This window comes from Gossypium hirsutum, chromosome D12 (assembly GCF_007990345.1).
Source record: "Gossypium hirsutum isolate 1008001.06 chromosome D12, Gossypium_hirsutum_v2.1, whole genome shotgun sequence".
Classification (NCBI taxonomy): domain Eukaryota; kingdom Viridiplantae; phylum Streptophyta; class Magnoliopsida; order Malvales; family Malvaceae; genus Gossypium; species Gossypium hirsutum.
The window spans coordinates 1,332,155-1,358,923 of NC_053448.1; the positions used below are offsets into that span (position 1 = coordinate 1,332,155).

At 31.2% G+C, this 26,769-nt stretch overlaps 5 protein-coding genes across 6 annotated transcripts; 2 read left to right on the forward strand and 3 right to left on the reverse strand.

Annotated features, from left to right (window-relative positions):
* The first annotated feature begins 6,263 nt into the window (after positions 1 to 6,263).
* Positions 6,264 to 7,657, forward strand: LOC107939307 (desiccation-related protein PCC13-62). The gene is made up of 3 exons (XM_041108132.1): positions 6,264 to 6,716; positions 6,813 to 7,053; positions 7,135 to 7,657. The coding sequence occupies exons 1-3, from the start codon at positions 6,394 to 6,396 to the stop codon at positions 7,516 to 7,518; spliced, it is 948 nt and encodes a 315-aa protein (XP_040964066.1). The 5' UTR covers positions 6,264 to 6,393; the 3' UTR covers positions 7,519 to 7,657.
* Positions 7,658 to 16,724: 9,067 nt separating this feature from the next.
* LOC107940993 (heat shock factor-binding protein) lies at positions 16,725 to 18,923 on the reverse strand. 2 transcript variants are annotated; one of them, XM_016874475.2, is made up of 5 exons: positions 18,556 to 18,923; positions 17,898 to 17,951; positions 17,617 to 17,640; positions 17,504 to 17,546; positions 16,725 to 17,121 (listed from the first exon to the last, which is right to left on the reverse strand). In XM_016874475.2, the coding sequence occupies exons 1-5, from the start codon at positions 18,556 to 18,558 to the stop codon at positions 16,976 to 16,978; spliced, it is 270 nt and encodes an 89-aa protein (XP_016729964.1). In that variant the 5' UTR covers positions 18,559 to 18,923; the 3' UTR covers positions 16,725 to 16,975. The 2 variants fall into 2 exon arrangements, with proteins under 2 accessions (XP_016729964.1, XP_016729963.1); XM_016874474.2 differs by having other exon boundaries at positions 18,550 to 18,631.
* Positions 18,924 to 19,087: 164 nt separating this feature from the next.
* LOC107940990 (dol-P-Man:Man(5)GlcNAc(2)-PP-Dol alpha-1,3-mannosyltransferase) lies at positions 19,088 to 23,077 on the reverse strand. Its single transcript, XM_016874471.2, has 13 exons — positions 22,809 to 23,077; positions 22,677 to 22,711; positions 22,427 to 22,564; positions 22,270 to 22,338; positions 21,844 to 22,001; positions 21,686 to 21,752; positions 21,526 to 21,579; positions 21,162 to 21,250; positions 20,279 to 20,395; positions 19,987 to 20,081; positions 19,808 to 19,886; positions 19,625 to 19,681; positions 19,088 to 19,537 (listed from the first exon to the last, which is right to left on the reverse strand). Exons 1-13 carry the CDS (start codon positions 22,975 to 22,977, stop codon positions 19,369 to 19,371), a joined length of 1,296 nt encoding a protein of 431 aa, XP_016729960.1. The 5' UTR covers positions 22,978 to 23,077; the 3' UTR covers positions 19,088 to 19,368.
* A 491-nt stretch (positions 23,078 to 23,568) lies between these two features.
* Positions 23,569 to 24,517, forward strand: LOC107940992 (translocator protein homolog). The gene has a single exon (XM_016874473.1). The coding sequence runs from the start codon at positions 23,724 to 23,726 to the stop codon at positions 24,291 to 24,293; it is 570 nt and encodes a 189-aa protein (XP_016729962.1). The 5' UTR covers positions 23,569 to 23,723; the 3' UTR covers positions 24,294 to 24,517.
* A 251-nt stretch (positions 24,518 to 24,768) lies between these two features.
* On the reverse strand, positions 24,769 to 26,769 carry LOC107940991 (alkylated DNA repair protein alkB homolog 8). Its single transcript, XM_016874472.2, has 4 exons — positions 26,411 to 26,769; positions 26,282 to 26,313; positions 25,377 to 25,583; positions 24,769 to 25,302 (listed from the first exon to the last, which is right to left on the reverse strand). The coding sequence occupies exons 1-4, from the start codon at positions 26,736 to 26,738 to the stop codon at positions 24,982 to 24,984; spliced, it is 888 nt and encodes a 295-aa protein (XP_016729961.1). The 5' UTR covers positions 26,739 to 26,769; the 3' UTR covers positions 24,769 to 24,981.

Below are 26,769 nucleotides of genomic sequence, written 5' to 3' on the forward strand. Positions count from 1 at the left end.
CAACATCAATGCCTGGTTTGCTCTAGGATTTTTTTTTTGCTTCGACCTTTGGTGTCGCGACACTGGATGCCTGTGTTGCGACATGGTTGTCGTCCTTTGTGATTTTAGGCCTAAAATGACACTTTGCACACTCAAATAGCCTATTAGTCATTCTCAAGGCCTAAGTTTGCCTCATGAGTCATTAAAACAACAAAAAATGCGTAAAAATACTTATTTTGTAATAAAATAAATCTAAGCCAATAAAACTAAAAATGCAATAAATAAACATAAAAGGCTAGGAAACAAGCTTGGTAAGTGTCAAAAAGACTATAATTTGCCGCCACGAATTGTGGCAGATCGCAACCCTAGTAGGAATATTAGGGTACGTCATCCACCATACTTCCGCTCTAAGTAGGAAGTTATGTTTCTATTTGAAATAAACGATTATAACTCAACAAGGGTTCTACGTTCTCCTCCTATAAATAGATGACACCGATAGAGCTATACACAAAACTTTGAGAGATATTTGTTACTCTGCCGAAAAATATAGAGAATTTATTTTAAACTATTAAATATATTTTTGCAAAATAAAAATTATGTCGGTTTCTATTAAAGAAGATAGAATTTTTGTTTTCACCCCAAAAAGGAAAGAAAACTTTTTTTAGTTTTGTATTTTGATTCAATTAGTTTGAGCCCACACTCAAAGCAATTTGTGGTACGTGAATAGCAGAGAAGATTGTATGGTTGAAAGCCGAAAAACATCAAAGATTCACTTATTTGAAAACACATATATAATTTTGATCTATGGTTTATTGCTATAAATATCACAAACTAGGTCGTTTTCAAAATTTTAATTTTCCGTTTTGCAAGAAAATTGTTTTCAAACTGAAATTTTTTAAACAATTGGTATCTGAACTCTAGGTTGTGCTACATTTATAGTGTAAACCAAGATTGAATCTCTCTCTTCATCTTATTTGATTAATATTTGATAATATGTGACATTCTTGTAATTATTCGCATGTTTAGAGGAATGTATTTGAATGAATGTTTATAATTATTTTATTGTTATGGATGATAAAGTAATTTTACCAAAATTGTGATTCTTAGAAATTTATGTGTAATTTAATTTGTTTTTCGGGCATGCATATTTTAGACCATGGGCTATCATCTCCACGTAGGATTTTAATTTTATTATTTTAGAATAAAATATATGTAAGCCAGAAACGGACATAGAAATTTTGTAACCTAATTCTTTCCCGGCAAAATCCAAAAAAAGACGACAAAAAAATCAACCTAGTGGAGCTTGACGGCGGCCCGACAGTGGCCGATGGCATCGGTGACAAGAAAATGGTGGCGAAAAGAAGGCGGCAACAGAAACGTGAACCGAAACCGCAACAAAAGTCCGTTGCTGTTTTTATTTTTCTATGATGGAATCATGGAAACTTTGGCTTTATTTTATATGGATAAGCATAATGATAATTATATGACTGCAAATGTATATATTGATGCATATATATGAGATATGTATGCAAGATAGAATCATCTTCTTTACTGTGTTGTGATTTATCTTTCGCGTATCCCATTTATTTGGGTTGACTTGTATTATCTCTTTTGTTTAATAGAATCGTTTATCTTTCAAAACAAATTAAAAATTGATATATTATATACGCAAACAATTATATTAATCCAATATAAAAATAAATGCATGTATTCAATTTTTAAATGCATGCAATTGAATCAAAATCAAAGTTTCATGTGCACATATGAACCTCAGTTCAAGTTTCATATGTATAATTGCACGAAATTAAAATTTATGTATACATTGGACCAAAATTCATGTATAAATTTGATATTTATCATTTTTTTAACTATTTTAATACTAATTAGTTATAAAGTAAACTACTTCAGTAGCCAGCTAACTATTGATAAGTTTCTTTTTAGTCACCCGATTATGAAAAATTACAAAATGATCACTCACGTTTTTAATTTTGTCTTTTTTGGTCACGCAACCGTTAAGTTAGTAACAAAAAGTTATGTGTCCTTTTTTAAATTGGTAAAATGATAAATTTAACCCTCCTTTTTATTATTTTTTTTCAATTATTGTTAAGAAAATTTTAAAAATATCACAATGATTTTTTAATTATAGTTCAAGAACCAAATTAGCTATTAACCCTTTGAATTAAGGTGCAACGTTAACTTTTTAACAAAAGTTAAAAATCGAGTAAGAAAAATGCAACAATTCGATAACATTAGTGACTATTTTGTAACTTTTAAAAGTTGAGTAATCGAAATATAACTTTAAACAAAGTTTAGAGGTAATTGGTGTAGTTTACCCTTTTTTTAAAAAAATTTGAATTTTTCTCAACAATGATTAAATTGACATGATATATAAATAGTGGGGTTAAAATTTTTAAAATCATTATGAAATTGATATAATGTGTAAACATTACCAGTTAAGTTTGTTATTTTTATACCATTTTTAAAAATGACACATCATTATTTTATTATAGACAGGTGGCTGATAAAAAAGATAAAATTAAAATCTTGAATAATCATTTCGTATCTTTTCATAATTGAATGATAAAAAATAAAAACCTTATCAATAATTAAATAACTAAAATATAGTTTACCCTTAATTATATATATATATAATCAATACAAGCATTTACATATGTATACTAATTCTTAATACATGGGTTGCAATGATTCTAAATTATTTTCTTCATGTAATCAATATTAAGTAATACTGTTGAAATTGTTCAACAAAATAAAAATATGTTTTAAGTTACAACAATAAAAAAAATTTTAAACCACAATTAACTCAAAATTTAATAATTAAATCAAAAGTAAAAATATAAAATACAATTTCAGATATATCAAAATATTTTTAAAATCTATTTTTCAGTTGGCGTTTGCAACAACTAAAACGATATGAATTTGATCGCGCTTAAACGTATTTTTACTCCAATTTAAGGATAAAAAAAGTTAAGATACAAGTAGACAATTGTATAAAAAATTTAATAATAAAAATAAATTATTATTATGCTAACATATAATAATATAATAAACATAAAATGGAAGAGGATTACCTCGCAAAATTACCAAAGAAAAAAAAAAGGAGAAAAGCTTAGCAAGCATATCACCAATGCTTTTCTTGCATGTTATTAGAATCGAGGCGAGTGTTTGATTGAATCGAGTTGAATCAAATAGAATAAAGTAGAAAAAATTGAGTTAGTCCAGTTGATGAATATTATTTTGTCATCTTATTTCAATTTGAAATTTTTTTGAATCAGGTCGAGTGAAATTGAATTCAAGTTGAGTTAAATTAAAAAATTTAACATGCATGTCAAAATAAAATCTTGTTACTTTATAACCAATTTCACGTTAACAAATAATTTGAAACCGTATGTATTTTAAAACTATTTCAAAGTAAAATAAGGAAAAAAAATAGTTTAGTATCATAAACTTGATTTGATAATTTACCTATTTAGGTCCTTAAAATTAGTATTTTTAGAAAAAAAATTTTAAATTTTTAAACCGTTTTTATATATTCTTTAGATTTTTTAGATTATTTAATTTTATTATTTTAAAAAATGACATTTTAGATTTTTTTAATAAATATTTTGAAATTTTTAAAATTATTTTGATTATTTTTATTTTTTATTATTTTTTTTGTTGGAAGAGACCAATTTATTCATTTTCGAAATTGACAGGAACCAAGGGGAGTATTTACATCAATCTATCGTTTGAGTTATTCAAATTATTTGAATTATTCGAATTGTGAAATTCAACTTAATTCAAACTCAAAAAATCAAATTATTCATTCTAGTTAACGCAAAAAAGAAAATCAAATAACTCAATTCGATTAACTTAAAATTTAAATTTCATTTTATTTTTTGAAGTCAAACTAAGTTTTTAGCTGAGGTTTGTGTTTGTATTTGTTTTCTTTCTTTCTTTCTTTCTTTGAATTTTTTATTAATAAAATATATTATGGCTTAGGAAAAAAAGTGAGAGACATAAATATATGTCATTTATTAACTGAATTAATATTAGCTAAACCTACATGTGGTCACAGGTGAATTTAGGAGAACTGGCAAGGGCTCCGGCCCCCTATAAAATAGAAAATTGTTATTTAGGCTCTTAAAGAAATTTTAAAATTTTAAATTAATAAAAGTAAAATTACACTTTAGCCCCCTAAAATTATAATAATTTGATTTAATCATTTAAAAATTATAAAAAATTAAAATTTTATTCGGTCCCTTAAAAAGTTGTTTTGACTTTATCCCTGCGTGTTGTCTGCGTCGTGGCATGTATGAAGGGATGTCAATTTCCCCCTCCATAGAAAGGAGACTAAAAGTGTTTTTGATAATCATTGACCCATCAAACAATATGACTAGTCACTCATGTTTGTGTGTGTTTCTTTAAACAATATAAAATATATTTAATAATTAAATTAAATTAAATATTTTTTTATAAATACTATGCATCTCATTAATCCGGTTCAATTCAACATAAATCCCGACGTCACAAATAATATGACTCGTATCTATTTAAAAACTTAAGATAAAAAAATCGATCAATTAAAGATTAGTATTTTGTATTATCTATTTCTTCTATTGTTTTATACAATATTGGGGGCGGGGGATAAGGGTGATAGGGTTTGAACTCGTGTCAAACATGTGTTTTACAAGAGCTGTAACCACCACTAAATATAAGTGAAGACATTTTTTCTCATTTTTTTAAAAATCTATAAAATAAATAATATGATAATATTCATAAGAAATTATTAATATAAAATAATTATTATCACTTAATTAAGCTTTAGATTCATGTTAAATTATATTTATTATTTTAGATTAATTATGACTTAATTAGTGTTACAATTATATACCAATTAAAACTAATATTTAGCCTATAAATATATGCACTAGCAATGCATTTTCAGTTAAAATAACATCTAAAAATTTTACTAAAAAAATCATATTTTAGCATTATTTAATAGATTTTGTTTCCATCACAAAAAAAATGTGATTTTCATTATTATTTGATATTCGATAGTTTTACTATTATTTAATTTTAATAATAAATACATAATTGTGAATGTTGCTTATCATTATATTATCGAATATTATGTCGAAGGCGATGAAATATAAAGCAATGGTTCTTTATAAGTGAATTTTTTACTCATTTTCGAATGATAAATTGTTTTATCTAATTACTTAATAGTTTATTATCAATTATTTCTAACTTTTTTAATTTTTTTAAAAATTATTTTTCAAAATTAATAGACTTTCATTATAAATTATATCAATTATCATTTAATCAGTAAATATATATATTTTTTAAAAATTTTAAAAATATATTATTTAATAAATTTGTAAAATAAATTTATAAAATAAGGTGCAACACAAATGAAATGGGACTAATTATTTTTTAATAATGTTACTTGAAGTAAAATTGTATGGTATGCAACAAATGCTTAAAATATGATTTTAAAATTTGTTATTATATTTGAATTGTGAAATAAATTAATATATTTTAATTATGTGTAACCATTCTAATAATGAAATCAAAAACTATTTTAAAGAAAATTTTAAAGTTGGTGTAAGATAAATTAGAAACACCTTTATAATTTGTTGAAAAAATTGTAAATAAAAAATAGTGAGAGATTTGATATCTAGTAGACCTGTTTATGTGTTGGGCTACTCGACTAGGTTTGAAGGCTCACCCGAAATTTGGGCAAAATATTAAGCCCAAAAAATGGGTTTGAGTAAAAAAATTAGGCCTATTTAAAATATGGGTCGGGCTCAGGCTTGAACATTCAAGGCTCGAGTCCGACCCGACCCATTTTAAGTTTATAATATTTTATATTATGTAATTTAAAACACAGTAAACAAATAAACATATACTAAATATATAATATGATTCTAAAGTAAACATTAAAAAATGTTAAGATTACTGTATAAAAATTTTCAATAAATAAAAAATGTATAAAATTATTAAATATTAAAATAAAACAATATAAATATTTTTTTTTAAAATAAAAAATAATATGGGGAACCTAGAATGGTTTTGGGTTAATATTTTACAGATATGAGTGAATTTAGACAAAATTTTAAGTTCAGATTTTGCGCTAATTCAGGCTTGATCAAACATAAAGTATTCTAATATTATATTTAGACCTAGCCCAAACCCAACCTTTAATATCAATGTAAATGTCATTTAACAAGCAATTAATGTTAGCCCAACTTTTTTATTTTATTTTCCTTTTTTTAAATGTCAATGTCACATGCTTGAAGGAATACCAGATTTTTTTCCCTCCATAAAAGGAGACCAACAATGTAGTTGATAATCATCACAACCCATCCTGAATCTCATACAAGCAAGTTTTAATTAAGTAATTCAAAAAAAAAAATGGCTAGTCGACCATGCTTGTATGCTTTTCTTCTGCTTTTAGCATTTCAGTCCACCATGATTAAGGTGAATACTGTTTCTCTTCCACCACCTGAGTGCAGACAAGAAGTGGCTTCCACGAAAGAGAAATTTGAGTTCTTATTGAACTTTCTCATATTAAAAATAGAACTTTTCTTACGTTCTTCAATTGACCGAGGAATCAACGATATATCACCAGGTCTAGTCCAAGGTCCTGCTCCCATCGGAGCTGCCGTTGCTAATCTCGACAACGCTACCCGTAAGATAATTGAGGAATTTGGTTTAGCTAGTATCGGTCATTTAAGGTTGAGATCATTTCATATATATTTTTGAATAACCCTGTTTATTAGAGTTAAAAATAGCCGTAAGGATTTGGGTTTTTGGTTTTTAATATTTTGCAGGGCCATCGTAAACACCACTCTACTAAATGCTCCAATTCCAATGCCACAGCTGGATATAAGCCCACAAGCTTATAACATCTTTCTCACCCTGATTTTGAATGACACTAAAAAATCGAATCCTCCATACAATCCATACGCCAACACAAACAGCTTTCTGTTCGCAGCTGTTTTTGCTTCTTCTTTTCTAAACCAATATTACGCTGGAATTATGCCTTCGATTATCGGCAGCGATGAACGACAGGTAACTACTCTCTCCGGCTCTTCCCCTCATCCTTCTTTTGAATCTAATCTCAAATCACTGCTTTTCATTTTTCTTATTTAGCTGCTGTCTGCAATTGCGTTCTATGAGGGTGGAGTATTTGGAGCTCTTCGAGCAGAGCTCAACGCCAGGGTCAATTTAACAGTGCCGCCATTTAATTTCACAGTGGGGAATCTCACCAACCTTACTGCACAATTGGCTAACCAACTTGGGGGGTGCGGTGTGAAAGATGAAGGTTTGATTGTGCCACTGCAACTCGGAGCCGAGAATAGAACCACGAGTAACGTCGTGCCGGGGGATGTCAATTCCCTTGCATATGCACGGTCCGCGAGGGAGATCATGAGGATCGCATATACAACCGGCAACGCCAGCAGGCCCGGTGGACTTTTTCCACGTGGTTTAAATGGGGCACTTCCTCGACGGATCCGTACTCTAAAACTTAGCTGAGAGCATTGAAGCATTGGTCATCACAACATCCACTACAACAAATAAGTTTTTAGTGACGATATAGTTGTCACAATAGAAAATTTACATGTAACAAATTTTACATATGGTAATAATAAAATAAGTAATTATAGGTAGTTAATATTTTGTTACTATTATGACAATATTTCTATCGAATCAAATTATATCACACGTAAATCGTCTCTATAGGTGTATAACTGTTACCAAATTTTTTGGTAATCACCAATTTAGCATTATTGAAATGCTAAAAATTAACGCCAAGTCTTATTTTTTCAGGAAATAATATAATAGTGACAACATATCTAGCAGTCACCATCATTTAATCATTTTTGCGATGATATAATTTTTTGTTATTTTTATAATGATGTAATTGTAGCGGTTTAAATTAGATCACAAATAAACCATCATTATAAGTGTACAATTGCTACCAAACCCATTGGTCACTACCAATTAATCACTAATAAAATGCTAAAAATTGGCGTCAAATTCTTTTTCCCAAGAAATGATGTAATAGCGACAACATTTTTGGTAGTCACTATTATTAATCATTACAGTGACTATAATTTTTTTCATTATAAATTTTACTTTTTCCGGTGACGTTTAAATTTCATCACAAATAAATTGTTACAGTAAGTGTATAATTATGACCAAATTCATTTGTCACTAGTGAAATACTTAAATTGTCACTAAATTCTTTTTTCAGGAAATGTAACTATTATTAACTATTATTTTGACCTTACAATTTTTGTCACTATAAAATTTACTTTTTATAATTTTTATAATGATATAATTGTGACAATTTAAATTATATCACAAGTAAATCATCACTTTAAATGTGTAATTGGGACAAAATCCAATTACCACAACCAATTCATCAATAATTAAAACTATTTTGTAGTTTTTTTGGTAAACAAATGTGGGTATAATTTTAATTTATAAGTTTATTTTGGATATTAATATTTTCATTTTAAATTAAATAAATTTTTATTTCATCCAAAACAATCAGTATCCTTTTAGACAAATTGATAGAATATAAGGATGTAACTGCTATTTCATTTAAAAAAAGGTATTCCTTCGCAATGAAAAATTATCAAAGACCCTCTCAGCACCTCATAGAGACTCGATGATAAAAAGAATTCAACTAGGTTCTTCTATTAATGGAAACCTTCAGTTGACCAGTTTAATTGTTAACGGTGCTGATGTCGCATGCCATGTTAGCAAAAAATTTTGAATTTTTTTAAAGATTTTAAAATATTATTTTAAAATTAATGAAAATATATACATCTAGAATGAATTTGGATAAATGGTTGTCCAAATTCATTTAATTCTAGACAACAAATTGTCCAAATTCATTCTAAATGGGTACAAAACTATTAAAAATTAAAAATTACAAAATATTAAAAAATAACTAAATATTATAAAAAGTTAATTTGAATCTGGACCAATGTTTTACTATTTTTTTTATAAAGTTGTATTTGAAAAATAAAAGTAATTTGAAGAGTAAGTTTTTTTTTTATATTTTTAATAAAACAAATAAAAACTCACATATGGTATAAGATATTAAATCATGACACTAGCATTTTGAGTTTTTAATTAATTTTAATATTTTTACACAAAAAAACTTTTCACCCACGAGTTAATTGTATATCAACTCGGTTAGAGAAATAATTAAAATACTCTTCTATATGCAAAATAAGTTACAGCGTTTTAACATGCTAAATGGAAATAAAATATTGAAAGCAATTAGAGTACATTTAATATTCTTAATCAGATATATTTACCTATTTAATTTTTTTTACTCACAATTTAAATTTTATTTTATTTTAATTCGTACATATTGCATATATGTTATTTTTAATTTCAAACTACATATTTCATTATTTGTTGGGTGTTATTTTAATGGCGTATACCTATGTTCAAAAAATGTGATTTCCACACGCATACGTGTGTGATAAAATTACTAGTTAAGTTTAAGTTACATATCTTTTAATATTATCATTTCATCGATGTTTTTATTATTTTATATTCTATTAATGGTTAAAACATGCTCTAAGTCTCTGTCCTCTTCATACATTTGGAATTTGTCCATATACTTTTATTTTTAAGAATTTAGTCCATCTACTTTTTAGATTTAAAAATGCATTTGTTAACATTATTAAAATTCTTATATTAAATTCAGGTCTGTTATAATATCATTTTTGTTACATTGTTTTTTCTTTTTGCTACATGGTTATTAAGTGATTTGTTTTTATTTTCAAAATGACATACTAACAAATTTTAAAAAAATTTAACAGTATTAATAATTGAACTTGAATTTTTAAATTTAAAATGTAAAAAAGGCTAAATTATTGAAAATAAAAATACGGGAGACTAGTTGAAGATTGGGGATGAATGTAAAAAAAAAAAATCTATCCATTTAAAAGTAATAAAATAAAATAAAATAGAAGAAGGTAAATAGGCAGAGGTTTTTTAGAAAGTAAAAAATAGAACAGCAATACTATTTTGGGGATGGATTTTTTTTTTACATTCAAGTTTATACACTCGTATCCCAACCTAAAATAGGAGAATAATGTGCTTTAACATATTCGAATCCATATCTTCTTACATTGACAATAATATCTATGCCAATCGAGCTATATTAACAATAATATCTATGTCAATCGAGTTAAGACTCAATTAGCCTAAATAAGAGATATTTGTCCCTAATAAAATAAAGAAGTGACAACAATATTTTTTGCTATTGTTGATAACTTTTCTTGCTACAAAATTATTTCCAAAGTTGAAAATTTTAGTATCAATAGAAAGAACTATTGTGACCATTTCATGTTGTCATAACACTGCTCATGATTTTAATGTCGAAAATTTGGTCACAAACAAATTGAATAGTTGTGACCATTCATTTTTGTCACAATTGCTTACAATTTTAGTGTCGACAATATGGTACAAAAAAATGAATAATTATGACCATTTATATTTATAAAAAATTGCTTATGATTTAGTGTAAAAAATTTGGCCACAAACAAAATAATAATTGTGACCATTTATTTTTGTCACAATTGCTTACAATTTTAGTGTCGAAAATTTAGACAAAAAAATTTAATAATTGTGACAACTTTGTAACAATTGCCACAAATACAATAATGACAGAGGTTCTAGTGACTACTTTTTATAATTTTAGTGATTTTTTTCTTCACTAAAATTGTAGATTCGATGCAATGGGTCTTCAATATTGTTTTGGGGAAGCTAACTAAGAAGCATGATTCTCTCGAAGCCATGGTGTCAGCCTTGAAGGAAAATATGGAGGAACTCAAGGGGGAGCTCCTTATCTACAAAGCTGCTTTGGGCAATGAGGTGTTGGTTGTGGCACCCAAGCCTAAGGTAGATGTCCCGAAGCCGAAAGATTTTAATGGGACGAGGTCCACAAAAGATGTGCACAATCAAACTTATTCGAAGACCTAAGACGTACCAAAGACATAATTTGTGTTGCCAACACCTCTATAAATAAGACATTAGAGGTTGAATGTGATCAAATCATCTTAGAAGCCTTCAAAAACCCTTGTAGTTTAGAATTAGTTTTAGTTTATTTTCTTTTTGGCTTTTTAAATACTTTTTTTGTTTTTCTTCTTGAATCAGTTTTGATTCAAGGACTTGCTTATTTTATTAAATTACTCAGTTTATAATTTTCTTTACATTCATTTTATTTCGTTATTCCAATCAAGAGATTTTTTTCGTTTCCCATTCAATATTCAATCCATGATTATTCAAATCTCTTTTCTTCTCTGAATCGATCGAGCTTCTCACATGGTTTATTCAATTGAAGTTGAAATTATGAACAATATGAGTGGCTAAATCCCTTAGGGGAGATAACTAGTGGATAAGGATGTGATTAACGAAGGATTTGGGATTTCTTGAGATGAATTAGTTGGTATAAATTATGTGTTCTTAAACTATTAGGTTTGACAACCCTAATAAGTAATCATAGGCTAGATGAGATCAAAAGATAAGTCGAACCGAGTAAATTATAATTTATCTTGGTTGAGAAAGTGAGGTCAGGAGATAAACAAGTATCAACCATTCAAGTAAGCTAATTAGAGGTCGGGAGATAATAGTTGGTTAATCGATGACTAATCCACTCTAAACCCATAATCTGGAGTTAGTTGCAAACCCTGAAGCAAGTTAATCTTCCTGATTGGTTTATCGATCTATTTCATTTGTTTACTTTTCTCTATTTTATTTCTTTTCGTTGTTTATTTATTTTTATCTATCAATCTATTTTATGTTTTATCGCAATATAGAAATTAACTATTACTACTTAGACTTGTTATTGTAAAAGTATTTTCATTATTTATTCCATCCTCTCCCTTGGGTACGATCCTCAGAATACTTCCAAGTATTTCATTGTATAAATTATATTACAATTTGACCCATGCACTTAAGGACATTGTCGTTCTCAGTTCTTATATTTTTGGTGTTTTATTTATTTTGTAAACAATAGTACATTTATAGGTGGTCAGTAGTTTTCTAGGCTTAGTTGGTTATTACTGATGTTTTGTTAAAAATTTCTCCATAATTGCTTTACCAATGACAAAGTTGTTGCAGAAAAATGTCAATTTTATTTGGCCAGATAAATTTCAACAGAGTTTTGACTAATTAAAAGCTTTATTGACAGAAGCTCCAGTATTGATTCAACCTGAATCTGGGAAAGAATATGTTGTTTACAATGATGCATTGCCTAGTAGGTTAGGTTGTGTAATGATGCAGGACGGAAAGGTTATAGCTTATGCTTCTCGACAACTTAAACCACACAAGAGAAATTATCTGACTCACGATTTAGAACTGGCCATGATAGTTTTTGCTTTGAAAATTTGGCGACATTACTTGTACGGCGAGAGATGTCAAGTTTATACTAATCACAAAAGCCTAATATATTTTATGATTAAAAAAGAATTAAATCTAAGGCAACGAAGATGACTTTAGCTGTTGAAAGATTATGATCTGATAATCGATTATCACCTGGGGAAAACTAATGTTGTAGCTGACGCATTAAGTCGAAAGTATCTATTTGCACTGAAAGCGTTGAACGCTCAATTGACCTTAAATCACAACAGATCTATTTTAGCTAAATTGAAAGCTAGATCGTTGTTTCTTTAGAAAATCTGAGAGTTGCAAAATGAAGACTCGAAATTGCTAGCTAAATGAGAACAGATTCAAAACGACTAATCTACTGAATTTAGTGTTGGTAATGATGGTACCTTATACTTTCACAATCGATTGTGCGTTCCGAATGATCCAGAATTGAAGCGAGACATTTTATCTGAGGCTCACAGTAGTACATACTCAATTAATCTGGGTAGTACTAAAATGTTTTGTAACTTGAAACAGATGTACTGGTGGCCAAGAATGAAATGAGAGATTTTTGATTTTGCAGCTAAATGTTTGGTATGTCAATAGGTGAAAGTCGAACATCATGTTTCGTTTGGATTATTACAGCCTATTATGATTCTTGAATGGAAATAAGAGCAAGTCACAATGGATTTTGTATCTAGATTGCCTTTGACACCGAAGAAGAAAGACTCGATTTGGGTTATTGTTGATAGATTGAAGAAATCAACTCATTTTATTCTGATCAAAACAGACTACTCATTGAAAAGATAGCTGAGTTGTATGTATCCAAGATTGTCAGATTGCACAGAGTGCCGTTGTCTATTATTTTTTATTGAGACTCAAAATTCACTTCTAGATTTTGGGGTAAACTTCATGAGGATCCGGGCACTAAACTTAATTTCAATACAGCGTTTCATCCGCAGATAGATGGATAGTCGAAATGGGTAATATAGATTCTGGGGGACATGTTACGGTGTTGTATCATTGAGTTTGAAGGTAGTTGGGAAAATTATTTGTCGTTAGCCGAATTCGCCTATAATAACAACTATCAGTCTAGTATTAAAATGACACCATTTGAAGCTTTATATGGACAATAATGTAGAAATTCATTATACTGGTTAGAATTGAGTGAAAGCAAGTTAGTTAGGACAGATTTTATTTAAGAAACTAAAGATAAAGTCTGTGTTATTCGAGATTATTTGAAAGTCGCCTCTGACCATCAGAAATCGTACGCAGACTTGAAAAGAAAAGACATTGAATTTCATATCGGTGACAACATGTTTTTGAAAATCTCCCCATGGAGAAAAGTGTTACGGTTTGGCAGAAAAGGGAAACTTAGTCCAAGGTTTATTGGGTCGTATGAGATTGTCGAGCGAATCAGCCTTGTAGCTTATAGATTAGCATTACCTCCCGACCTTGAAAAGATTCGCAACTTTTTTCATGTTTCGATGCTGAGACGATATATGTCAGATCCTTTACATGTGATTTCTCCCAACAATATTGAATTATAGCCTAATATGTCGTATTCAGAAGAACCGATAGCAATTTTAGCTTGAGAGGTGAAGGAACTTCGTAATAAACGGGTACCGCTAGTGAAAGTTTTATAACACCGACAAGGTATTGAGGAAGCTACATGGGAAATAGAATAATCAATGAAGTCATAATATCTAAACTTATTCTTAGATAAAAAAAATTCGATGATGAAATTTCCTAAGAGGGAGAGTTGTAACAGACCGTTTCCAATGATGTTGGAAACAATGGTTTTGGGACCATAAAATTTGACGTGCATGTTCGTAAATATTATTTATTTAATATTTAAGAGGTTATTAGAGTGTCGTATTAAAGTTTGGTTCAGTAATATTTATGTTTGAATAGTTAATTAAGAAAAAAAACTAAATTGTAAATGTTAAAGCGGCTTCAGTTGTGGATTCATCTTGGATGAAGTTATGGCATAAGCGTTTGGGACATCCTTCCAGAAAAATAGTCAAATTACTTTCTTTTGTTAGTAAGTATAGGAAACATTTAAATAAAGCATGTGAAGTGTGTCCTTGTGCTAAGTAGCCTAAGGAGTCTTTTCCTTTAAGTAATAATAAAGCATCGAGCATTGTTGAATGAATACATTGTGATTTATGGGGAACTTATAATCCCTCGTCTTCTTGTGGAGTAAGATATTTTTTTGACATTAGTTAATGATTTTTCAGGTTTTGTACGGGTATATTTATTGGTTGATAAAACAAAGGTTTTTCAATTTTTTTTATGTCCTTCATTTCCATGATTGAGCACCAAACACAAATTCTAGATTTTGAACAACAAATATAGGCCAAAGTAAAAAAAATAAAGGCTTAATGGTGTAAAAAGCCTTCGAATTGTTTTAAAAAAATTAATTAAGCCCCTACTTTTTTGTTTGCACTCAATTAGGTACTTAAATTACTAAAATGCATAAAAAAATGTTCTTTGACAGTTAAATTTAACAATTGACCATTAACTTTAATGTTAATGTCCTAGTTTTTTCTCTTATCAGTTATCTTCATCACATGCCACGTTGTGGTTGTGACACATGACGAAAAAATGATGAACTTTTATTAAAATAAAAAAAATTATAAAAATACAGAAAATATAAAATAAATTGTAAACTTATAAAAAAATTAATTTAGAAAAAAAAATAAAAACTATAAAAAATTTATTTAATTTGTTAATATAAACCTCATTGACTTTGTTCCATGATATTTTTAGGAAAACTAAATAATTTTCTTCATATATATATAAAAAATATATTAGGTGAATACATATACATGACATTGTTGCATATATTTTCACACAATGGTTGAAGAAAAAACATAAACCAGCTCTTTATTAAGCACTTGAGAAGGTTAAAGTAGGTAGTTAATTAATTTTCTTTAAATATTTATTTTTTTATATATTTTTTAATATTCAGCTTTGGAATTCGAGTAACATATAAATAAATTAAAATGAAAATATTAAAAATATTATAAAAATTTGTTAAAAGTATAAAAAAAAATATATAGAAATTTATTAAAAACACCGAAAGTCCTAGACTTCTTTATACGTTTTCTTCAATTTCTTTCTCCCAATTTAATACCTTCTTTAATATTACTCACCTTAGCTTCTTAACTCTCAAGATATACGTATGAGAATAAAAGGTTCAATGGGACAGTTTCAACCTTTCTTTTATTTTTTATTGATACATGTAGAAAGCTCAAATTTACAACTATTTTCATTAGGTTTTTAATATTTTTTTGTATTTTTTTAATAAATATTAAATATTTTCTATATTTTATATAAAATTTTAATAATTTTTATATTTTCTCCCTATATGTTTTTATTATTTTTATTGATTATAATAATATCTTATCTTTTTTTTTCACCATGATGTAACACTTGGCGGAGATTAAATTTTATATTTTTAACAAGTTTTTAATAAATTTTAAATAGTTTTCTATATTTTTCACATATTTATTGATTCTAATAAATTTTTATCATTTTTGCATGGTGAAGATAACCGAAAAATAAAAGAAAAAAATTGGGAAATAATCAAAGAATTTTTTTGATGCATTTTAATAATTGAAGTACCCTGAGACTTAATTTCTTCTTTTGAAAAAATTGAAAGACTTTCTACATCCTTACGCTAAAAAATAAATAAATAAAAGCTCGTAACATACCTTAAAACTATTAATAATCACGATACCAATTGAATTGCCTATTTTCAATTCAACCGATTCTAGAACATTGATTTTTACATATATGAAACTCATAACAAACCACATGATATGATTATAAACTCATTTATATAAAATTATAGTCATATGTGATTTCATTAATTAGAAAATTGCTAGTATATGTTTCATGTAAAATGATTGCCTTCATTTTCTTATTAGCCAACGAGGCAGCAGCAAATGGAATTATCTGACCACCACTCAACGACAAGGCCTATTTAACACTGCCGCCTTATACTTTCACAACCTTACTGCACAACTGAAAGATGAAGGGTTGATAGTGCCACTGCAACTTGGAGCAGAGAATCGAACTACCACTAACATCGTACCGGAGGATGTCACTTCCCTTGCATATCCATATTTTGAACTATAGCTCTTGAAGATCTTGTTTACAACCGGCAACGTCACCAGGCCCGGTGGAATTTTTTGCCTGATTCCTGCCCTAAAACTTAGCTAAAAGCTTCCAAGCATCGGCGACCGAATCACCTGCCTGCACCATAGACATCTAGACTGAAATGAATAAAGCAGTTTATCTATTAGCTTTGCACTGTGATAAAGCAGGAATGTTACTTAACAACAATATCATATTTTCATTAATTCCCTCCATAATTCGCCAAACAACCAGTGCATCTATTGGTGTTTCAAGGCAGATAACTCTTTTTTCTCACAGTTTCACAGATGAAACATACTTAGTACAACTAAAATAGGAAAGGGGGGACTCTCAGTAATGTCCCTCTCTTGACAATATATTTAGTTTGTCTCAAAAACAAACCAGATAATACAATCATAATCAACTGCAAGTGGTAGTTTCTGGCCAAGTTTTATGCTGACCCCTCATCTTGCTTTGCTTCATCCGACTTTTGCTTCGATGGGTCTAACGGAGATGAAGTGCCCTCCACTCCCATCTCTGCTTTTAGGTCATTGATGCTTTGCTCCAATTCGTTTATACGGTTTCCCATGTCGTCGAGTGCTTAGGAGTTAAGTAAACAATAGTTGTCCCACGCTAAAAGGTAATACTAATTTCATTTAAAGAAATGCTAATAATAGTGTGAAACATGACCAAGTTTTGAACTTCTTCAAATCTGGCCAGCATAACAATTATTAGATAGAGGTTCACATCATTGTCTCAAAAAGCATCTTAGTCTTATAATCTAAGATTTCCCCATAAGTTGGCAAATGTACATAACTAATATTTAGACAATCCAACCTATTTATGTAACAATAAAATTAAAAGCTCAACAAGAAAACTAGACAATTTTTTCATTACCAAATACGACAAACCAGTTACTAGTGACATTTGATATATTTGACGAAGTTGTTATCTTATGAAAGAACATGTGAAAGGATATTCTTGGTGATAATGGAATCAGACATTGTTTGAAACCTAGATTGCTGCAAATAAAATCTTTGTCAATACAGACATAAAATCCAACAAGAGAGGGTCCAACTATAACTCACTCACCATTTGTTGAAGAAGATTTTGCACCTACAAAATTCCAAGAGATCATTATCAAAGACTTATATAAGTAAGGGAAAATAAAAAACCTAAGCAAATCACTGCTGATTTACATCCATTAGAGACTATTATCCGACTAGGCAATCTAAAATGTTCCTAATTAATCAAAACAGGCAATGGTTATGCCCTCCTGGTGCTAGCAAGAAAACATACATTAAAAGCAGTTCTTGTTCATGTTATAATTATATATATATAGAGAGAGAGAGAGAGAGAGAATAGGAACTCACAAAAACAGTCATATCAGCAGTGCTTTGCTTTGAGTCATCCGAATTTTGCCCATCCTACAAAGAGTATAACAGTCAGCGGCCATACCACACATCATTAGCATATGACCTTACAACAAAATTAAATCCTTAACTGCGCTGAAAATGTACTATAACGAACTTTACACAAATAATCAGAATTTCTTTTGAACCTTGGCGGAAGCTGCTAAAGGAAAAAAAAACAACAAGAACAAGGAGTTCTACGCCATTAATTAAAGTTCGGGTATCAGAACAAGTAAAACCTAAAAAAAGTAATAAAAACTACACTAAAACTAATAATAGAGCCCCCATAAATTAAAACACGAACGCCAGCATTTCAAGCACAAACATTTTTAATCCAAAAAAATAAAGGTGACTAAATCAAATATATAATAATAAAATCCAAATGAAGCGTCAAAATCCATAAAGATCCACGAGTTTTAGAGAAAAAAAAAGGATCTAAATCAAGTCGCTCATTATTTCAAAATCCTTTATGAACAATGAGGATTATGAGTTTAGATCGTAGCGTTCTGGGTAACTAAAAAGGATTGGAGCAAAGTGATAATGAAGAAGATTATCAGTTCAAATTATTGTAAAAAAAATAAGAAAGAAGAAGAAGGAAAGGAAAGGGAGTAACATTAACCATTGTTTTGCAGTGGATCTTTGGATGCTCCCCCGTTGCTAACCCGACCCGTAGCTTCAATTTGAAAACTTGGGCGAAATTAAAATTTGTGGCTTCGCTCTCCTTTTTTTATAGGCTGATGGTACCCTTCCCTTTTCATCCCGGCTTGCTCCTTTTATTTACGCAATTGCCACTCCCTCGTGATATATAGTTTATATTTAAATTATGTAATAAATTTTTTTTTTTAAAGGAATGGTAATTAGGTAATATATTATTATTCTAAATTTTATATAAAAATATGAACAATTTTTTTAAAAAAAATTTAATGAAAAAGAAATATTTTGGAAGCAATGTTCAAATTTGTAATTATCGCATCTCTCTCATGTGATTTACCAATTTTTTAATTAAGGTTTTTTTAAAAAAATACAAAATGTGAAGGGTATTTCTGTGAATGCGAAATGGGAAAATTCAGCGAGTGAGGGAGCGCCTAGTGGATTCAAGATTCAAATATTAAGTAATGGATCCCTTCAAGTGAAAGTCTCAGCGTAGTGTATTTTTCTCAAGGGAATGGATTCATCATCATTCATCAATTGCTAAAATAAAGAAAGTTCAGGCAAGCATTTCATCCAACTGAAGTACATGATGATTACTGGCCCAAACAAAAGAAAGTACATCATGATTCTAGGCACGTGACTCTCACACATGCATCTATACCTCTTCCTACGTGTGAAGTGTAAATTAAGAATTTAAGAAAGAAAGATACGGTTTGCCTGGATTCCCACCTCGTAAAAAGCTTTTGATAAAACAGTTCATCAAATGTGCTGGCCGCGCGCTTCATTTTACCTTTCGACTATCTGATTTATTGCTCTCGTAAGGATTCTCGGCCATAGAATACCATAAACCACACAGTATAAGTAAGTGAAGACAAAGGAGTAGGAGAGACGAATACAAGTTTGATGGAAATATGTTCCAGCACAGCTCGATTCCTACGAAAATCAACACGCTGTACAAACAAAATATTCATGAATTATTGCAAGGAACTAACTGCAACCAGTTTTATTCAAATCCGCGTTGGGGATAAAGAATTTACCGAAGCAACGTAGGGAAAGGTGTTATCCACAGAAGGTGAGGCAAACTATAGAAATACCTGCAATCAGATGAGGGATCAGAAATGGTCTGATTCCATGTATAAGATTTATGTAGAGAAAGAACCGATTATACATAAACTAGAAAAGTGCTTATCCAGATACTTGTACTATAGCACAACACTTACCACGAGTAGAATTGATAATGTAATGAACGGGCACATATAATGCCGATGAAGTTTCCAACAAACATCGTTGTCACGATATCTGGATTCATTTCCACCAAGTTTAGTATTGCAATGAAGAGGAACAGAAGGAATAAAGGGATTCTTTTCAAAAAAGAATCCATGGAAGGGTCACAACTTACGTTCTTTCTTGAGGGTTTTCGGCCATGCAGAGCCAGATGTTATTGAACAGAAACTAATCCTCGAGCGCAAAAATTTAAAAAGCCCACCTTCATGCCTGCAAGCCGTATATAAGAGCAATCAACATGATGAATACAAGATACAAGGCAACAATATAGCCTAAAAGGCTAAAAACTAGAAATTTTATGATAAATAACACAAACATTCCCCAAATTACATTTTCCTGAAAAAAAAAAATTATTCATAATCACATGTTTATCGCTTTTTACTGAGAACATAAGCCATTTCACTTACTTGCACCATTTATAATGAGCAAATACCACGAGTAATACAAGGTGAGCAATCAGCAAAGAGACAGCAAATTCCTTTGACACAAAAATTGGTTCGGGAACAAACTTGAAGTTGACAGACCTAGCCAAAGGATAAATATCAAAGTTAGAACTCAACAACACCCATCGTTGTGCAAGTAAAATACAGAAAAAGTTGTCTGAAAAACAATGAAGTGCAAAGTGCAGACCACTCTAACATACAAAACGACAAGCATGCTCATGCATATAACCACCACCTGTTAGGAGATGTCATCTTGAACTTTTATCGCTTAATTGGCTAAAAGAAAACCCTTTATCCCTTCAAAAAGTTACTAAAGAACAGTACTCCTGACCCCTAAAATCTATACAGCTCTTTGTATGAAAAGCTATATTTTTCAGAGGCAAGTTTATATTAAGAATTGAACTACTCAAAATATGTTTAATACCCTCAAAAGCAGTAACAGAACAAACATTATAACGCATATGCACCGTGGAGTGCTTTTGCATGAGTTTAAAATTTAAGTTCATTGACTGCAAAAGGGCACACAATCCTTAAGGAGATCAAAGAAATAATTTCTTATCAAAATGATTTATAAAGAACAAATTTATCAAGTTCAGAATTCTTTAGGTCATGTTTTGATCTAGCAATACAATATGTAGTCCTATGCACAAAAGAAAACCTAATATGTAACCAAGCTGATGGGGCTATCAAGCTAATATTACTTGAAATATCAATAATAAAAGAAAAATTACATAAACAATATTTTTATTTACCACCATTCAGAGAAATGGCACTGATTAATCCTGTCAATATGTTAGTAACCGGCAACTAAGGGGCAGGGTGAGCATTTTCAATACTATAAAATTACCAGAAGTGGATGAAGACACGTCCAAGATTAAAGGCTCGTGATATATATTCAATTGGAAATGATAATAAAAATGGCAGCCCCAGCACAATCTGCAGAACCCTTTACTGAGTATGTAGAAAAGAATCAACACACTGGCAGGCAATGCCTCCTGCCACAAACATTAAGTGCAGTAGTCCAACTCACCTAACCACATTGAAAATAAGTTAAGATGCATGGAGATTTATATTTACTTCCCGTGTTAAGAGAGGAAAAGAATGTAATCTATAAAGCAAGGAAGGGAAATAGAAATAGAAATCTTGATTAACAGGAAATTCTTAATGCTAATAATAAGTCCTCAAGGGCCAAAGAGGAATAGTTGACACACCTGCACAAGTGCCGCACCAGCTAAAGCTGATATTACCCCACTGATACTCATAGCCTGTGTTATAAGAAGTGATAACAAAGAAAGACAGAACTGTTTAAGTATAATATCTAACCTAGTTGCTAATTACTAGAAAAAAGTAATCAAGCTGAAGTTAATGCACCTTTAGCATGAGTATAAAAAGAGATGGAGCATAGAGTAGGACATTCATCTTTATCAAAACAGCAGCACTACACATAAAAAAAGAGGCAAAGTAGGATCCACTTCTTTTCTTTTCCTTCTTAGAAGGGGAAAAAGCTACTGATAAAATGAGCATAGTACCTAAAAATAATCAAACCCAAATGCCACCATCCAAAAAGAATAGATCCCATTGCAGCATGGAGGAGTGTCATTGCGAAACAGTCATTAAACAGACGAAGCACAAATATTGAGTGAACTCGCTTTGAAAGACAAAGCAGGATAAGAGCCCACCACGGAAGCTGCAAAGATGTTTTAAGAACAGTAAACGATAATATAGAAAACCAAGACAACGAAATACAGAGTAAGAAACATTAACGATCAAGAACATTTTCATTTAAATCACCAATCTCGAGTTTGCTAGTTTCGAACTTTCAGAGCACTCAGACAAAGAAATATATTTATCAGCTTTATGAACTTTACATACCAAATCATATAAGTAATCAGTAACAAAAAGCAAAAATAGCCGTATATTAATGCCTGAACGGTAAACAAAAGCAAATTTCATACCACATCGGTCTTTACATAGATTAATAAGACAATGCCCAGGTTTATGATGTATAAAATCCCAAACAAAATCTGCAACCAAAAACAAAATGGAAGTAAGCATAAATAAAGCACAGATCACAGACAAGAAAATTCAATTTGACTAAGCAATAAAGATCACCTGAGCTGGAAAAACTTGTCCTCCAGTAACATACTGAATAGCAGAATAAACATAAAGGAAACCAGCTGGGTAAACAAGCGGTCCAGTGTCTCCTTTCAAGTTCTTATAATCCCTTTCTCCTCCAAGAAACCCACTTACCTGTCATCTTAATAAACACTAATTCCACATTATCCCATCAAATAAAAACGAATATCCGAATTAACCCATGAAGTAAATTAGCTTGATTAGTATAAAAAAAAAAGTACCACACCTGAGACATGTAAGCGTCCCAATCTATCTTCGTATCTGAAAATTAAAAACCGTGAGAAGTCACCGTGAGTTCAATTATACGGGGAAGAGAAAAGAAAAAAAAACAGTGAAGATGGGATTTTGGTTATCTTACAAGGGACGTAAGCGATGATGAAGGAGACAAGGAGGGAGTCAATGATGAGTAAAGCCAACGCCATTGTTGTTTTGGGGTTTTTCATGAATTTGTGGATCAAAGAAGATGAAGCAGCAGCTTTTTTCCGAGAGCATTTGGCATGAGCAGAGGTTGAATTTTTTACTGCCATGTCTGCTTTTGCTTTTGGGTTGAATTTGGTGTTGGCTTGACGAAGGAGGAAGAAACTGGAATGCTTGAGTTTTCAGAGAACAAACGGAGGTAAATGAAAGAGTTGGGTACACTTGGGTTTCATTGTGGACCTTTTAATTTGGGCTACACCTGCAAATTGGTCCCGTTTGACGGGCCGATCAACCCAATCTTTAAAAATTAGAAAAAAATCTATTTAATTAAAATTTGATGGATGAATTTGATCATATTGAGCAAGTTTGATAATTGGGCAGGTAGCAAGTCTTAGCTCGATAACTGGGCACGAGAACAACAGTGGCCGACAAGTCTTTAGCTCTTAACACGTATCAAAACCCAAAAACAAACCTTTTACCGCTTAAAAAACATGGGATCCTTTTTTGCAGACAAAAGCTAAATCCAAAACTGTTGAATGCAGCAGCAGAACAAATCCAGTTCTTTTATTATTTTTTTGGTTAATAAATTACCGATGGTTATCCTATTACAAATCCATCAAAGCTGTGTTGTCTCTTTCCAAAAAGCACTAGATTTTTTGTCGACACTAAAGCCGTCCCCCAAGAACCAAAGGAGCCACGTCTCTCATCCACGTGTGTGACCATCACTGTCCTCAACACTTCCCTCCCCCCACCTGTCACCTCCTTTTCCTCCCTTCCGTACGCTCTCCTCTTTATAAACCCCCTCCCCTGAAATCCCTCTCTCATCATAAAACTCAGACACCAATTATCATCTTCCATGGAATCCCAGAATCTCAAACACCGTTCCAGGGATGACCCTCGTTTTGCCACCACCACCTCCAACGAAAAGAACAGAGCAAACAGGCGAGAAAAAAGAATGGCAATGGCCAAACGTGGGCTAAGATCACTAGTCATAGCAGTTTCCTTCCCTTTGTCTCTCACCTTGTTAAACATATACTTGTTTGGTTCAGGTCGTGGTTACGCCTCTTTAGCCAAACCTTTCTGGTTCCCTCCTTTGTGGCTTTTACATACAGGTTGCTTGGCTTCGAGCTTCGTGATGGGGCTGTCGGCTTGGTTTGTTTGGGTTGAAGGTGGGTTCCACGTTAAACCGACGGCTTTGTCTCTTTATTTGGGTTACTTAGGATTGAGTATGGCTTGGCATCCGACTGTGCTTTGGATGGGAGCTAGCTGGGCTGGGTTGCTTGTGAGTTTGGCGATGGTTGGGACCTTGGTCGGGTGTTCAAGAGATTTTGGAAAGGTGAATCCGATTGCTGGTAACTCGGTTATGCCTTGTTTGGCTTGGGCTGCGTTTTTGGCGACTGTAAATCTAAAACTTGTCTTCCTTTGAAGCATATACCACCATCTTTTGTTCTGCAAGAAATAGTATTGTTTTTTTTTTCCCTCTTATGAATAAGATCAAGTTGTTGGTTTGTTCATTAGACAGCTTAGAAAGAAACACATGTCCTTTTGATTTTCCTGTTGCTTCTTACATTATCATGGTTTTGTTGTACATATTGTCCTTTTAGCATGTTTTTCAATGGAATGTTTTGTAGTATGAGATTTTTAATTTCATTTGTTTCTCGATCCATCATCAACCACCATTTCTTAAAGAATCTTGCATCCAAGCTGAGCTCAACGTAAAAAAGAAAATTTCAAGGCACGTTCTACTTTTTCTCCTTTTATGGAGAATCCTTCACGAGTCTCGAGAAGAAGTTGGGAATTGATCTCAATAGAATTAGTTTCATAAACCAGAAAATGAACATCAGAAGGTAAATTAAAAATATTTGGCAACTTTTTGGCTCTCTAGTTGGTTTCCACCAATCTGAAAAAAAAAAGAAGCTTCAATTCGTATTCACAAACACATGTCAATCAACTCCCAGGAGCCCAAAACATTCAAGTATTCAAGCATGGAACACGTTCCCTAGTGTTCCACATTCAAAGCTGGCAAACAGAAGAACTAGAGAATGTCCAAAATTGGATAAGTAAACGGAACTATTAAAAGAAAAAAAACAAAGAAGCACATGTTTGATGATAAGCTAGTCGACCTGGCACAGCTTTCTCAAGGTTATGGAAATTCTCCTCTCCTGCATCAATTCCTGCCCTTCCCACATTTGAAACCCCGGCTTGCGGTTTATCTCGTGTTTCCATAGGTATCGAGCTTCCCTCGACATTATAACCAGAGAACCTGCAGTCAATAGAACAGGAACCTTGGTCGTGAGTGGATGATTTTCATGATGCTCCACAATGTCGGAACCACCTTCTTCAACTCGAGTGAAATGCATCACGCATGATGACTCTAATGACAAAATGCCAATTCCATCTTCAAATCGCATGAGGTCGACATGAGCACAGATTCCCTGCACAATGTAACAGTTAAAAATACTTTTCACATTGATTATGGAACAACATAAACAACTCCATAATGCCGCACCTCACCTGGATGGTATACATTCACAATGAGTTGATCAAACAGAGGTTCTCTCCACAATAAATTTGATGGTAAAATACAGGGTTTGGTGCCCCCATTGGAGGTAACCGAGTTTATGGGTTCAGATACGTGATCCTCAAGGAAGACTGCATCACGTATAGAGCTAGAAAGCTCAATAGCCCATGCAGGAAGATCTCCAAATCTCATGGCCTGAAAAAAACTGATTAAAAACATAAATCCGACAGAACGTAATAGCAATATTACCAGGAAAGCGTATCAGTCCGATTCGAGAAACAAAAATATGAAACCTAATTTGGCAAGGTAGTTTTTTCCTATTTATTTAGTAAAAATGACATACAATTTATAGGAGCATAACAAAATTTTTGGAAGTTTTACTATCAATAAGGAATCAAACCAATACAAAGCACAACATATGAAGAACGGACCAAACTGGAAAAAACCTGACAAAATCCACAAATGGTATACACACATAGTAGGGCTGAAAATACAGCCATGACTATCATGCATGATGAAACTCAAAATCCAAGGCCCTAGCATTTGCCAAAGCTATATAGTTCTTCCATTTATATAAATTTTGAAGTTCATGAATCATTTGTTTTACTCGATAATTGCATAATAAAGTACATGTTGATGACATTGCTAATTTTACTGAATAGAATTGAAGTGGATTGCTAGTGTTGATTAGATAAACCAGTCCAGAAACAGTTTTAAGACAAAATGGATACAAAGACAAATCTATTTCAACGATGAATCAATGACAATTCTATCATCCCACCCAAATTTGCAGACTAATTAACTTAATTGTGTCCCTCAAACACCTTAAATTCAGACATTAACGACTAGGAACAAAATATATATGCTAAGCTGCTAAAAATGGATCCACGAACCTGATTGTGAGAATCTTCCTTGAACCACCCTTCTGCAACAAAATCAAACACCAAACACTAGTATTTATCAGCGAAGACTCGGCGCTCGAGACGTGTAAAAAAAGGGGGGGAATGAGGAAGAAAAAGAACCGTTTAGCACGGCGGAAACCAGAGAGGATTGGTGTTGAGGTGAAAGGAAGCCTCTGCATAGCCATAAACCATTGATTTCCTTGATCTGTTCCCATGATGGGATTGGGTCTCTCGTTTGATGATGTTTCGTTTGAGGATCCAAGTCTTCGCTGTCTGATGATTCACCGAATACTTCCCTCAAAAGTTCCTCGTGATTCTCCATTTTCACTAAGCTTTGCTTACAAACGGACTTCGGCTTTGCCTTTAATAGCTCATGTGGGCTTTCTTTGCTTCCAAAATACATGGAAAAGCCCTCAAAACGTGTTTTCTCTCTCGCTATTCCAAACATCTTTAAATCTATACTTTAAATTTTAAATTGG